This window comes from Neopsephotus bourkii, unplaced genomic scaffold (assembly GCF_033783945.1).
Source record: "Neopsephotus bourkii isolate Nb327-2 ecotype Australia unplaced genomic scaffold, CSIRO-AGI_Nbou_v1 NB_1542, whole genome shotgun sequence".
Taxonomy (NCBI): Eukaryota; Metazoa; Chordata; class Aves; order Psittaciformes; family Psittacidae; genus Neopsephotus; species Neopsephotus bourkii.
The window spans coordinates 3,416,131-3,431,665 of record NW_026902018.1 but is presented as its reverse complement, the minus strand read 5'-3'; the positions used below and the strand labels follow the sequence as shown (position 1 = coordinate 3,431,665).

Below are 15,535 nucleotides of genomic sequence, written 5' to 3'. Positions count from 1 at the left end.
ATTAGGATTCACTTGTTTAATGTTAGAATTTAACAGTTGCTATTAGTAAAGACAGACTATTTCACTATGAACTGAAATTCTCAGGATACACATTCACCAGCTGAACAGCAGCTGTAGGTATGTGTGTTATGGGTTTGTATTGCTGTGAATTTTGCTTACATTCTACATCAAGGAGGGCAGGACATAAATCTGCTTCAGATATACCTTTTGGCTTCAGGGGAGCTTGGAATCAAGAGATTGGTCTGAGCAGGAATGAAGGACTGTAAGGTCATTTTTTGCTTCTCTGACATCCCCAGGTGGTTGCCTTCTGCTTGAGAGCAACTGTGGGAAAGGACAAAGACTGAACTTAGAAAAGGAGTATGTGAATTGAAGACACAGCCAATAAAACTGTTTATTGTGGTCACATCACCACACTCATCTTCTTCACATTTAAAAACCCCAAATGGTTAATTACTGCATTTATTAATATTACAAATTTTATGTTTACCAGGATATATAATTATTACTTAATTCTAACAAGTTTACTTTAAACTATAAACATTGTATTATTTCAGTTATATATTTATACTACCACTCATTATCAGTTAACTATTTACGTGAAAACAAATTTGGGAGCAGACAAAATAACATGGCTGACTTGTCTGAGAAAAGATACTGAGATAGCACTTATATTCCATTACACTTGTTTTCTCTTGTTATCATGCCAATGGAGTCAGTAAGATTATACACATGAGGCCAACGTTTCAGGAGGTGCCTTAAATTCTGTTCAGTTTTTCCTGGGTTAACATACTGCGTGCACAGAAAACAGTAAAGATTAAGCTGAAAGATTCACCCCAATGAAAGAGTCTTGAGTGCTGGCCAAACCAAAGTAACAGAAAACTGAGCTCTTCACAGGCTGTGGGCATTGTTTCTTCACTGCTAGAAGCCTGTTTGGCCTGTGTAAAGTGGTTGTAGATGTTACCAAGCAAGAAAAGAAGGTTTACAGCTTTTTTCCCCATAGATGTAAATACCTGCCTGCATCTGGTGTTAGATAATGGAGACTCAAGCTTGATAAGCACAAGTAGGTATTGTAGCCTTCATATATTGATAGTATATGGAAGATAGGAGGTCCACACAAGGAAATACAACATGAACTATTGTCTAATGTATCATAAATTAGTAAAACACTCAAATGATACTGGCCATAAACTAGCTGAGAGGATAACGAAGATCTGAATAGTGGGTGAGTCTTACAGCTTTATACAGATTTCTTTGGCAGAGTTCTTAGATGGATGAATGATCCTGGATTATCATTTCCTTTCTAGGTCTGAAGCAGTTTGGGGGCATCAGCCTACTATTGCTGATTATGACCTAGCAAATTGTTGGAGTAAGGGTTGAAGTGTGCATGCCCCAAGCATTCCACTGATACAAATTTTCTAAAGCAAAGCACTGGCTGTAAATCATACATACACCTTTGGCATGGGCATCTCAGCACTGTATTTAGGGATCAACAGGTCTATTTTCTTCAGCTAATTAAGGTATTAATAAACTTATATCTTCTTTAGTCTAACAAATGAGATCTTTGACAATGATATAAACTGGCATGTATTCCTGCTGTCCTAGAAGAGATTTCTTACACAAACCTCAAGAAGTGGTGGTCTTCATTCAGATAATCTCACCTGAATTGTGACAGCCAATCTCTACTTATTGGAGACAATCAGCACATGAATCCCAGAGATTCTGTTGTTCAAAACAAGTCTGCCTTGTGCTTCCCCAAATTACACTTCCTATTTCCCCTTCTGTGCAGTCCTAATGAACAACAGAGTGCCAGGACAGCAAGACCATTACATACCCATTGAAGCATTTGGCAGAGTCCCTTATACCTATTGAAAAGGGATAACTAAACTTTAGTCCTACTTTTCTACTGTTATGATAAGAAGCTGGTACCAAGTTTAGTGTTGATATATTTGAAATAATTGATAACACAACTAATGCTACGGTTTATGTAACAGCAGCAAAAGAAGTTGCCGTAGAGCCTTAATATTTGCTGTTGTCTTACAAGAGAAAGAGGAAGTGGGAAAAGCAGGAGTCACTAGAATCTGGGCATATAAAACCATGCCAACAGTTTCAGTACCTGTGAAAGACCAAAGCTAGACTTCATCTGTTAAAAAGACACTTTGCACCCCAGCAGTTTAACACTGCTTCAGAGCTCTTCTTAGTCCATGAAGTGCCTAATTTTTGAAGTCAGTACTGTGGAAGTCAGGAGTGAAGCGAGTCTCTCCAGACCCGCTTACAGATAGTGGTCTGCGTTTTGTATCTAAGCTTCACCTGTATATGTATGCCTTTGTAAAGGAAAAAGAGGAATATTGAATCTTTTAAGGTCAGCCTTGCTGAAGAAAGAAATCTTTCCTGACATAAAAAAAAATAATCAATGATTTCAATAATCTGAATGAACACAATCATAAAGGCAATGATATTTTTCATATGGGTAATTAAGTGTTTGCCTGCAATAAATGTGGATTGGCTGAGTTACGGGTAGATGGAACAGTTATGTATTTAAAAAGAATAACGAACAGGGAACTTACAAAAAGCTTTCAGGTAGGTTCTTATGTACTTTTATTTTTCTCTAATCAAATCATTTTGTTTCCCTATAAAGTTCCCATGGCTTCACTAACCCAGGATCAAAGCACTAATAATGCCATTTAAATAACACAACTGTAGGCAACTTAAGTGAGGAGAAAGTTTCAGATGATGCAGACATTCCAGGCTAAGAGTCAAAAGCACTTTGATTAATACTCCAGACCTTTTCTTCTTCCATAACATCATCTCTCAGTAATACTCTCTTTCTTCCCCACCTTTTCTAGCTATTCAGTTAGTGACCCTTCAGAAGGCTGGACAGTAAATGTCACTCCAGTAAACATACTTCTGCTCAGAACCTCTCAGTCTGTCTTTGCTGCTTATTTGCTAATGGTCTGGGTTTCATAAAACAGGGAAGAATTTATTTCTTATTTTTTAATAATGGTTACATATTGTTGTTCCACTTTATGGCCCTGGTAAGAAATGCTGCATGCTTCAATGGGTATATGATGGTCTTGCTGTCCTGGCATTCTGCTGTTCATTGGAACTGCACACAAGGGAGAATTGCATCTAAGATGGCTCTGAAGACTGAGTTTTCCAAGTTAAGAGTCAGTTCATGGAAGAACGATGAATGAGAGGAAGCTAGCACCTGACAATGACAAAAGCCATAGCAAACTGATGGGAAAACACTATTGGGGATGAATGAGCTTTTGGCACAATGAGTCTCAAAAGGTGTGTAACCTCTGGAAGAACTACTCTGTCCTGCAGAGCAATTATTTAATCACCACTTAGTGAGGGTGACAAATGGAAGATAACTACAGAGTTCAACAGGCATTAGAGGTGCACTGAAAAGACCAGTGTGAGCCAAAGGATGGAAGACCATCTAGTGATCAAAAGGAAAAAACATGGAGATAATAAGCAATAGGGCTGAACTAGCAAAGAAACCCAGCTCTGCAACCTTAGCCACTTATTCTGCTGAATGCAATTCTTAATGCTGTGGTCCCACAGTGGGAACAACAATATGGCACAAACTCACCAGGCCTCCTCCTTTTCTCCTCAGAACATCAGTTTGTCTATGAAACTTCACCCGAGTTCACCAACCTTCTACATTCCAAACTTTCTCCTTCTAAACAGCACCTCAAGCATATTTTTTGTTGCCATGCTTGCCACGTCTCTAACAGCTCACTTACCCAGGTTTTAAGCACTTTTCTTTTCTAGTTCACACAAGTAATAATATTCTGCCTCAATATCAAGTAACAACAGAAGCTGGAAACTGTCACCTTTTAAAACCACTGCCCTTAGACCACCAGAAGCTCTCTGCTCCAAGTTGACTTACGTGGTTCTTTCTTTTTGTGAGCCCTCTGCATCAAACGAGTACATGGGTGGCTCAAAGTCAGTTCTCCACACCAGGGTCTGAGCCTGTTGGGATGCTTCCAGTGCATTCTTCCTCTCCAGTGATTCTTGTTGAAGGATACGAAAGTAGCCTCCACCTCTCTTCACAGAACTGAGATGACGCCTGACAAGATTCACCACAAGTAGTCAGTGTACTCAAGACACACACACACACACACTCAAATTGATTTATTTCTCTGTTGCCCACCAACTTAAATCTTAGCAGAGATTTCACATTTTTCTATATTCAGGACTTCAACATTAGTATTTCCTTCTGCGGTATGATAACAAAGGACCATTGCCCAGTATGAACTGACAGATCTTTCCATGATTTCTTCCAGCACTGCACAGGTTAACTACTGGGTGTCTTGAACTCAGCATCGCTTTGTCCAGTACTTGATTTAAAACCTCCCTGCCTGATTCTAATTTATATCAGCCAATTGATCACTGGGCCCCTCACTGTCTTAGCTCAAGTTGTCACAGCCTGACAAGCAGCACTGCCCTGAAGCTACCTGTTAGCTGCTAAATTCCACCTGCTGTCAGAAGGCTGCATTGTTAGCAAGAGGGAAGGTGCCAGTGAAGCTTGTGAGAGAGCTTAAGACAACAGGGTATAACTGCAAGACTGAAAAATAGAGAAACCATAGCTAGGGCAGTGAGAGGGACACGGTACACAATTACTCTTCTGCCTTTGATTAAAATGTTAGCAAACTGATCCAAGTCAGATGAGCATCCTACTCGGGCACAGGACACATCCCTTTAAGGTGTTGCTGACTTTTGCATCAGGCTGTATTGATTCTTTCAAACACAGTCTAGGCTTCAAAGCTGAGCCTCATTTGTTCTACTGGCAAGTAAATAACTCCTTTTTCTTACCAGACATGTATTAAAGCACCTAAAGGTCATATAGTGTGCAGATTTCAGGCACAGAATTTGCTAGTTCTCAAGGGGAGCAGTTTCCTCCCTCCTTGCTTCCCTTGATGAAAACACACATGCACAGTAAGATAGGTTTATGTTTTTGGTTCTATTGATACTATTTTTTTCAGTCCAGCAACCATAAATACAAGTTCAGGTAGATAACCTGTCTGCTAGAGGTTTCTCTACTCACTTTGGGAAAAGAAAACAAACCAACCTGATAAGAAAATAAGATGTCCCTAATAAGAAATGCTGCATACTTTGGAGCATTTCAGAGCTTTGGAGCATTTTGTGCTTGGGAGGATTTCAGAGTCATGTCATACTGGCTTAATGTTCTTCATAAGAACCCAGTATTTTGCATAACAGACTTCTGCCAGTGATCAAGATATAGAATCACAGAAAGGTTTAGGCTGGAAAGAACCTTAAGATCATCCAGTACCAATCCCCTGCCATAGGCAGGTACACCTCACACTCGACCATGTCACCCAAGTCTCTGTTCAACCTGGCCTTGAACGCTGCAGGGATGGAGCATTCACTGCTTCTTTAGGCAACCTGTTCCAGTGCCTCAACCACCCTCACACATATTTTACATACATATTTGTATGTACAAGTGTTTTTTTCCCTTCACAGTGCTTTTCCTACATTTCTGCACACGCTGATGTAAGTAATCCTCCTTAAAGATCAGAACCCCTGCTCTAGCTGGGTATTATAATGCCACAAATAGTGAACTGTGAGGTTAGTACATGTACCAAAGACAAGTGGTAGAGAAAGGTAATTATAAACTAGAAAGTTCTTTTACACTAACCACCATAACTACTATTACTGGAGAAAAATGCATAAATGGCAAGTGCAAGCAAAATGTATTTAAAGGTTTATCTAATAGAGAAGACTAATACGTGTATACCAAAATCAATGATCACTCTCATATACCCACAGGAATAGGAAACATTATGCATATTTGTGAATAAACATTTAGTCTGCGATTTTCTTCAAGTCCCAGGTATGACAAAAAGTAGCTCTACAGTCTCCAAGTACGGAAGAAGAAATAAAATAGAATTAATAGAAATGCATAAAGGAAAATAAGCTGTGATAATCACCCGATTTAAAAAAAAAAAAACTCTCAAAATTCCATAGAATTATTTCTAGGATATATACAAATAATCCTAAAGCTTCATTGACTCTTGTCAGGAGAATAGTAAAATAAAGACAAATACAGAGGTGACCAACATGCTTTTTTACAGTTCAGATTTACAGTGTAATGCTGGAATAGGACATCAACTCCATCTAAATTCTAGCATCACAACACCCAGTTTATACAATAACTTAATGAATTTAGCAGGGCTGCCTATTTGACAAGTAGGTGAGAATCATTCATTAAAATGCAAATGTAATAGAGATGAAATTGGGAATACGTTTATTAAAGTAATTGAGCTTCATTCAGCTGTAGTCACAACATAGATTTTCAATTGTCATTCAGACAAAAGGATTTGACTTATTTTTCTAAGTTAATATCTTTATCAGTATGAAAATTAAGAATTTCCTGAGCAGTAACAATGTTCTATGGAACACTGCAAGACTTCTCTACAGGAATCTATTGTAGCTAAGGGTCAATGACATGCACAAAGGAGTGACCCACTGGCGTGCTACACATGCAGGAAATAGGTTGCAAGCATATTTTAAGGGCTTGGTGTAACTACATACTAATTATATTAGTCTAAATCCTTTAGAGACTCAAGGTCAACAGTTAATTGTAATACAAGGCCATTAAAGTATTGGGGAATTGAATTTTTACTGCTCAGATTCAGGATTCTTGGTGCCTGTCTTTGAATAAGAAATTACAAAAATAAAAGGAAATTGTAAACTTACCTTAATTCTAATTTAGGAGCTAGAAAAGCATTGAGAAGCTATAATACTGTCAGAAATCTTTCTATTGGGGTAAGGACAAGCTAGAATATACCAGGGTTTAGTGTTTTTTTTACATTTTGTTTAAGTATACCTTAATTACACTTGGTCATCTTCCCTAAATTCGGAGGAATCATTCTAAGGATGTATTTGTCCTTGAAGGTCAAATTTTACAGTTAACAACATCAGATCTACTGTGTAAGCAAGTAAATTCAGTGGGAGATGGTTTACTAAAGGAACGACATGCACTCCTGAGCACTGGATGTCAAACCCTTGATTAGCTAAGCTTGTGCACCTCCAGCTTGAACAGAATTGCTAGGAGGGGCAGAATGCTGCACACAAATGAGTGTGTTCCTCCACTAAGCTACTGTGTTTAGTGCAGTGGGTGGTGCTCCCGTTAACTCTTCCTGCTCACCTCTCTCTGTCTCATTGCTTGAGGTGCAAACAAGTTGCAGTCTGTTTATACCAGCTCCATTCTTTAAGGCCAAACATTATAGAATGATCATGGTGAACAGATATTGTGAGCTGCAAGTAAAATAAGTGCATATCTGTTGAGCAATGTAACTCCATGCATGTTTTTCTGATCATGGTGATTGTTAGCAACCGTTTCATAAAATGGCTTATTCAATTTTCATAACACATACAGCCTTTATACCAATAAAGCTAATAACAGAACACCTCCTGCTTCAGACACTACACAGAAAGAATTCAGCCTTTTCCAGCTTATAGTCAGTTGTAAATATAAATGAAACCCAATGTGGCGTTGCTTTGAAAGCCACGGAGAGCACAGGCTTTCCAAATGCCTGTGCCTATATGTTCATAAAAGTGTTTCAATCTGCAATAACTCCCTACTAGACCAGTAGAAGCTCCTCTTCAGGCACATTGCTGAGGCTGTTGCAAGGTACCTGCTGGGCGGTACCTAATTTGTTGCACTAGTGACAAACTGAACGTCAGCCTAGGCTTCACAGGTGAAAAGCAAGTGTAATTTTATGCACACTGCCACTTAAAAACATTATGAGTATTTTCTATAGCAGAAAAATTAATACAACCACAACCCATTTCTGTATAAGGCAGGAAACACAGGAGGCAGTAACTTTGAAACTACAGTAAATACAGTTAAACTGTTACTCTGAACATTACCGACTAAAACTGTGGATTAAAAACACAGCACAATTTTTGTAAATGAGCATTATGGTGCAGCCATGCCATTGTGAGCTGTGATCCCCTCACAAATCTCAATTTAGGCTGATGAGTATTTGGATCCTGAAAAATTCAAAGCAAAGTCCATGGAAGGCAGCGATGAGAGCAGGAAGCTTGATTCATTTGGATTAAATGTGATGTCTACACTCTTACCTACTTTTAGGGGTCACTGTGGTACTGTGGGGTCTGTCTTTTTGAGCATATAGTAGCTGAAGTATTTATTTCATGTCCCTTAACTTTCTGACCAGGTGCTGTAACACCTGAAGAGCCAATAACTGCAAAACAGGCGGAAATGCCAAGATAAAAGAAAATCCGTATGCACACAGTGGTTTTCCTTATTTACAAAGCACACACAGAACAACATAAGAGGATACTCAGCATTTCTTGTAAATTGTCGGCAGTGATACTGATATATATCAGTGGTGAATCTTATGTAGATGTAGATTACCCATTTTAGTCTCCTGTAGCTGAGTACAATATTCTGTACTCAAATGTCTGCTTATAAAACAAACCCAGGATCTGCATAATGGGAAAGACGTATATTATCCCATGAAAATCTGACCGTGAAATAAGTAATGAAACATGTTAACGTAAGGTGTGAGTAAATTTGTAGTATGTTCACAGAAGGTTGTGTAGCAAGAAACAAGGATCTTTAATAGTCAAAACACTACCTTACACTATTAAAGATGTCACCAGGTGAATGTACTCATGTATTACTGAATATTTAAAGATGTCTCAGAGTACTTTGTAATTAACTTCGAAGCCATTAAAGTACAGAAGATGCTGCTTCCATTGTGAAATGAGGCAGAACCTCTCCTTTGAAAATGAGATGTTCTCTAACACTGAGAAGCACAAACACATTTGGCTACCTGGAGGTACAAAAACCCCATACCAAAACCTGGCTTATTTTCAGTTGGAAACGCATTCTTCTCAACTTAGAAAGAATGGCAGAGAGCTATTTATCTCTTAAGAAGTCCCAGAACGCAAGAACATGCACAACCCCCCTCCACTTGTGCCATACTCTAACTCCAATTCCTACTGATCTTCATATAAAAGTTTTCTTTGCAGGTAGGCGAGTTGAAGTTTCCAGCTCTTGGTGTCTCTGGAGAAGTACGTAAACAAAGGTGAGCAGGGGAAGTACTTCCAGAGCAGCACAGAGAAGACAGCTTTGTACTGACAAAGGACAGAAAAATAAATCTGTGAGATTAAGGCTTTGCTTTAAATTCTTCTCCAAAAAGCTGTAGCAAACTACTACTAAAACTTTAAAAGAAAAAAAAAATCATCTGGAAATATTGGGCTATTTTTTTGCTGTAAGAATGAATAATAACAACTTTATGTTCCTATTACTGACAAAACCTCACTGTACACTCAGTGGAACATCACTGAGGTCCCTGATCCTTTACCAGGAAGACAGCCTCATGCTGCACCAGGGAAGGTTTAGACTGGATATTAGGAACAATTTCTTCACTGAGAGGGTGGCCATACATTGGAACAGGCTGCCCAGGGCAGTGGTGGAATCACCATCCCTGGAAGTGTTCAAAGGATGCGTAGACAAGGCCCTCAGTGACATGGGTTAGTGGTGGTTTTAGGAGTGCTGTGGGAATGGTGGGACTTGATGAGCTTATAGGTCTTTTCCTACCCTGTTCATTCTATGAGTCTATGAAATACTGCTGGCTCAAGATTTTCATGTGAAAGTAGAAACCAATTCTCATGATCTAGCCTTGCCTTTACCACATAATGGTATTACAGAGCAATGACATTTTACTGCTAAATAATGGAAACCCATTGTGTTAGCTTTGTTTGAGCATTAAGTGACAAATGTGTCATTTTGTAGTCAAATATGTGGGATTAGATTGGTGTGTTTAGATAGATAGTGAAATCTAATAAGCAGTGAGCTATTGCCACTTACAGAATTTCAAACAAACATATTTTTGTACAAAAGGAATGGAGATTGAGACTCAAATGAACAGCCTGGAAAAGCAGAAACGTCTATGGGAATAGCAGCCTTTCCAGCGACTGATGATAGCGATTCCTACATCCATACACTTTAATGGCTGCCTTTACCCATGACTGCTATCTAATTAATGTGAGCCATCATTCATATCAAAGGAAATTTTTGCTTCTGGAAAAAAAAAAAAACAAACCAAAAAGCTGCAAACTGCCAGCAGTGACAGTACTAGAAACATGCCAATTAGAGTGATTTCTGCCAAGCAGCAAAAGGGCACAAACCACTGGTTTCCAAGCAACTGACATTATGAAGTATTAAACACACTGGAAAGTAAAATTGATAGATAAACATTTCACCTTCTCAGTACTGCCTCACTCTGCTTCTTTAACTCTACACTGGCTCCCCTCCCTGCTCTTACAGATTCCTCTGTATCTTCTATTAAACCATATGCATTAAGGAATGCCAATTTACCATAATCTCTAAACACTAACATCTTTCTTGTCTGAATATATTAGAAGAGGATTGGTGTATATTCACAGGTAAGGACAGACAAGGTCATAACCAGAATTCCAATAAAAACATATTTCTTTCCATTTAAAAATCTTAGGGTCAATGTCACTTCAATCACAAAATCTAAGCAGTTTTGTGCCTGAAGTCAGCTACACAGTCACTAACAGGCCAATGAGGAGAAACTGCTCTTTCAGGTAACAGTCAGTCTTGTTGCAGGCATAAAGAATGCATTAGTAGAGGCTGGGATTTCTGCATGCAGTGACTTTTCAAGATCTGCCTTCAAGGAAACTTGAACCATTTTAAAGAGCCATCCAGTTTCTAATTTCAAACATAAAAAGCAGCCAGTTGAACACTGTTGAACTGCCAGCTGTTTGACATTTAGTTTAATTTAACCAGCACAGTACAGTGGAACAGATGCACAGGAGCCATTTTCTTCAGACTATAGCAAATGCCACTCAGAAGTTTAGTGTGCCCTTTTGGGAAATAAAGGCTTGACTGGCTCATGGGATGATATGGACACTTCCCCTTTGAGCCTGCAGCTCAAAGCCGTTGATCCCTAGACATCCTTTGCTGGGGATGCCCACAACTTGTCATTTTCACATATGGATGCCTATGCTTAGATGACTGTCACTGCACAGTTTTCTGTTTCCATCAGCTTTTCTACCTCCTTTTTACACAAAGAAAGCATTTTTCATCTAGTCTTGTTTGAAGTGATGTGCTTCTTTTTAAGCTCTCTTTGCTGTGGTGATGATTAACAAGAGTATTTCCAGTACACTTGCATGGTCTCAGTGGGCTGAGTTAGCCTACATAAGCGATTTATGGGAACCTGCTTTTATTAGGAATTAAGAACTGCAAACTTCCAATACTTTGGTAATCTCTTTTGCTGTGTAACTGTTCCTACATCTTTCTACAGTTTCTTAGTTAAAGACTTCTACTTTCTAGCTTCTTATACAATACATCCTCATGCAAGCGTGGATTACTTAATGTTATTTCTGGATCCAATTTACAGATGTCATTGGAACAATAAATAAGAAAGGCTCGCTCTCAGAGCTGAATGTCATTTCAAGGGGGCTGTGCTTCTCAAGTTTGCTTAGCTTCAGTAAGAATAGCAACAGAAATGAAGACATAATTCTAGCTCAAAGTTAAAGATATGCTCAGGGACAAAGGTGGTGTCTTTTCTGCCACACTGCATTCCACCCACTGAATCTGACATTGGGAACTACCTAACCAAGTAAGCCAGAGCTACTTTGTGTCTACATGGGCAATCTCAACTAGAAGAAAGATGTATTGATCTACAGGGAAGAGGAATGATTATTATCTACAGATTACCCAGATGTTCTTAATTTTAGGCTGCACAAAGGTAAGTAAGTTCCTTCCTATATTTTAATGCTGTGTTTAGGTGAAATGATAGCTGAGAGCTGACAGGGTACAACACACCAGTAGGAAAGCACTGGTAGGACTTTCTACTTGGGACTAGTGACTGGTAGTTTTGAAAGATGACTAGTCTGAGCAATCTCTGTGTTCTGTCATCATCCTCTTTTACATCATCATGAGCACTCAAAAAGAGAGTATTACTGACAGGAGGTATGAGGTCATAATTACAAGGTTTATCTTCAGCTTAATTATGCTTCTACTGTGTAAGGTAGGATATTAAAGCTCTGTGAATGCAGCTCAGGCTGTACCAGTGATGACTCCTCAAGTATTTTTGAGATAATTTTAAAATTCATACTGCTGTGCTCTGTCACTGATCATTAAAAACTTCCTCACAGTTTGTTTCATTATAGGCTTTCATACAAACAAGCTGCAAGATCACAGACACTGCTTCCTGTGAACAGATACCATTCAGACAACTGCTGGGCGTTCCTTTGCAATCAGGAGGAGGAAAAGCAGCAAAACACAGATCCACACAGGTAATTTGTATTTCTTGGCTCCCTGTAGTATGTACTAGCATGCTGCTCTGCTACCCTGACTGCTTTAATTCTCTGCTGCCCCAGAGAAGAAAACTCCAAGTTCTTCTTTTACTTGCATTTTCCACTCAGCTTTTCTCTAAAGTAGCTCTTTCTCTATAGTCTGAAACTGTTGCTAAGTATTGCTGACTTGTCCTTTGATCCAAACCAGTAGTGCAGCCATTCTCACTTTACATTGTTTCCCACAGCCTCAGTATTGCAAGATTTGGTTAGTCTGTGGGTTTGAATTCTTTGCTTTTCTTACCTTTTTTTCACCCCATACATGAACATTGACATTAGTCAAAGGAACTTGAGCAAACCCTCAAGATGAGTGGCTAATGCATCTTCATTGTTAAAAGCTCACACAGTGACACTGTGTGAGCTTTGACACACAGAGGAATTTCTCTGATACACAGAGGAATTTCCAGGCTTACACAGCACAAGAAAAAAAACAAGACAAACAACCAATAACAAAAAACAACACAAAAAGCCCACTCAAATAAACACCACCACCCCCCTGTCCCCCAACCACCAATCAGTGTATACCCTTGCCCTTGATTTCCAGCTACTCAGGCTGTGGGATGTTTTCCTGCATGCTGGGTCATTTGGCCACTGTACATTTCAGAAAGCGTTGGAAAGCAAGTTCAGATTTCAGAAATCTGTTTTCTTGATTCATTCAAGCCATTCGATCTCATATCATACTCGACTCCTTGAGTAACACAAAACCTGTAGGATTCCTGATTTAATTGCCACAGTAAACAGAATAAATTCTATTAGGCATGTTACAGGCTCGCTACTTGGATTACAATTTAAAGAATGTGTTGTATGACACAACATAACAGGTAAGCTTCAGTTCAGCATTTGTTCAGCTAACAGTGCTTTCCAGAAACTGATGTTAAAAGTGACCACTTCACTAAGCCACTTTGACCAAGCCCTGACAATTCTACTTTTCTGATCTTCAAAAAACCAAATGTGTGTAAAGATATCATTTACTGTTGAGTAAATGTAAAAAGTAACTGTATATTCATTTGTGCACAAGATTAAATCTTCCCTTTCTTAATCTTACACCTGTTTCAATTGTCATGGAAAACTTCTGATTGGGAATAATTCTCCCCAGGCATCTGAAATCACATGAAGCTAGTTTTGAATGCAACTGAATTAGATTTATGAGGCTGGAAGGAGATGGCAAAGTTGGAGATGCTTTAACAGGTAGATATTTTCTTACTTATCAGCACTTCAAACTCTGCTTGGGATATTAAAATGGAATTGGGTTCTTTCCATCTTCTGTATAAAAGATTCTGCAAACCAAGTTTGATTCTTGGGAACAATTGCACATCACCACTATCCGCTGTGGGTGTGCTGCAAGTACAGCTGATCAGGACTTGACACTTCTGCTGATAATGTGCATAAAGGAATATATTCCTGTTTGTCCCTTCAGGTGTATTGGCTTCCTGAGGGGAGGAGGGATGAATGTCTAAAATCTGTGGGTTTAATCACTCAGAGAAAAGATACATCAAAACACATTAGGATCAAGTGCATTCACATCATTAAAAATCTACATTTAACATAATTTTGCAGATTGCATTACTATTAAAAAATCAGTGGAAAGCAAATCTGCATTTATCATAATGTGGTGCAGGAAACACAAATGTCTTCAGTTAAAAGTAGGCTAGAATAAACACTTCATCTGATACAAGAAACAACTGCACTCCCCCAGAGTAATGGGCTGGATCTCAGAAGAAGCCTTTCCCTGGAGCTTCTAATGTAGAAGGGCAATTTCAGAAATAAGAATCAGAGAAACAGAGGCATCACTGAAGTCGGGAAGGATCAGTAAGGCAATTTCCTTACCTGAGACACCCAAGTTCCAATTGTAGCTGTTCCATTGGTAATTAATCTTACATCCCCAATTTGATTTTCAGAATTTACTTATGAGAGTAATAGTATTTATCCACCTAATACCCAGCAGTGCTGCAGAGGTGAATAAAGCAATGCTTTCATGTACTTGAGTGCTAGGCATTCTAAGAGTTATCAAATTAAAGCCTCTAGGCTGGTCAAGGGACACAAAAATGCCACATAGCTCATATTGGCATTTCAAAAGCACATTTCCCAACAGTATCAAATCAAGTGTTAACCTACTATTAAAATTACACTTCATTTGTTCAACCTGTGAGTTGTATTGCAATGAGTCCAGTTTGCTATATCTAAACATCCACATATCGATCTGTTCATCTCTTAACAAATCAAGCCTTTTAGTACCAATGGTGATGGTAAACATTGCTCTACAGAACACTTGCAAGTATTTTTCATCCTGCTCATTTGAAAATAAAGAATATAAAGCAACCAAAAGCAAGCTCCAAGCACCTGTAACTCATATATCAAGAAGTAAACTGATCTTTGGCAGGTTATCATCAAAAGAACTTTAACTTGACCTTGGGGAGACAATTCCACTGAAAACTAGCAATGAACAAGGAATGCAGGCAGTCAAACATAACTAACAGGGCATTTATGGCAACACCAAGTCATGATTTACTGAAATAGCATATCCAACCTTCAAAGTACATAGCATTTGTTATTTTGTTTAGAGTTAATCATGTGAAAAATCACTATAACTGAATTAACAATAAGTTAACTTACATTACTTATATTAGTTATTAGTAAGTTAATGTGAGTAATGAATAATAAAAATCAGTGCAGATAAGGAAAAGGAAGAATGTAGAATACAGTGTTATCACAAGTAACTAGTATGAAACTTAGAAATTGCTGTGATTTAAATATTTCCATATTTTACAACCACTACATTATTATGAAAAGTGAAGTTCTGATTCCTCTACAACAGAAGCTATTCTTTCTCTAACCTCCTTGATTTTTATGCAGCTAATCTCAGTCAAACAATGCAAGAGCCCAATTTATCTTCAACATATATGCTGATAAAGTATTGTGCTGCCTTGACTGCTATATTTGCTTAGATTTAACCTAATTATGAAGTTTTTATATAGATGCCTGTCTAACTGCTTACCTTAATTCAACTGTTTTTACCTAGTGAATGCTCTTCAAAGACTTAAAGTCTAGGAACCTGTAAATACATGTGCAATTTGTACCCTCCTGGGGCTGGCAGTGGTAATTTATCAGTTTTATTTGCAGCAGGCTGTAACTAAACCTTGCCAGATATAAA

General features: G+C 38.5%; 1 protein-coding gene across 1 annotated transcript in view; it reads right to left on the bottom strand.

The window, feature by feature from the left end:
- CCDC60 (coiled-coil domain containing 60) overlaps positions 1-15,535 on the bottom strand; it is a 58,085-nt gene that overhangs the window by 17,117 nt on the left and 25,433 nt on the right. The window contains exons 4-5 of the mRNA XM_061370925.1: positions 3,893-4,072; positions 205-321 (exon numbers count right to left, since the gene is read on the bottom strand). Of these exons, the coding sequence (XP_061226909.1) occupies positions 205-321; positions 3,893-4,072 (297 nt within the window). The remainder of the gene's footprint in view (positions 1-204; positions 322-3,892; positions 4,073-15,535) is intronic.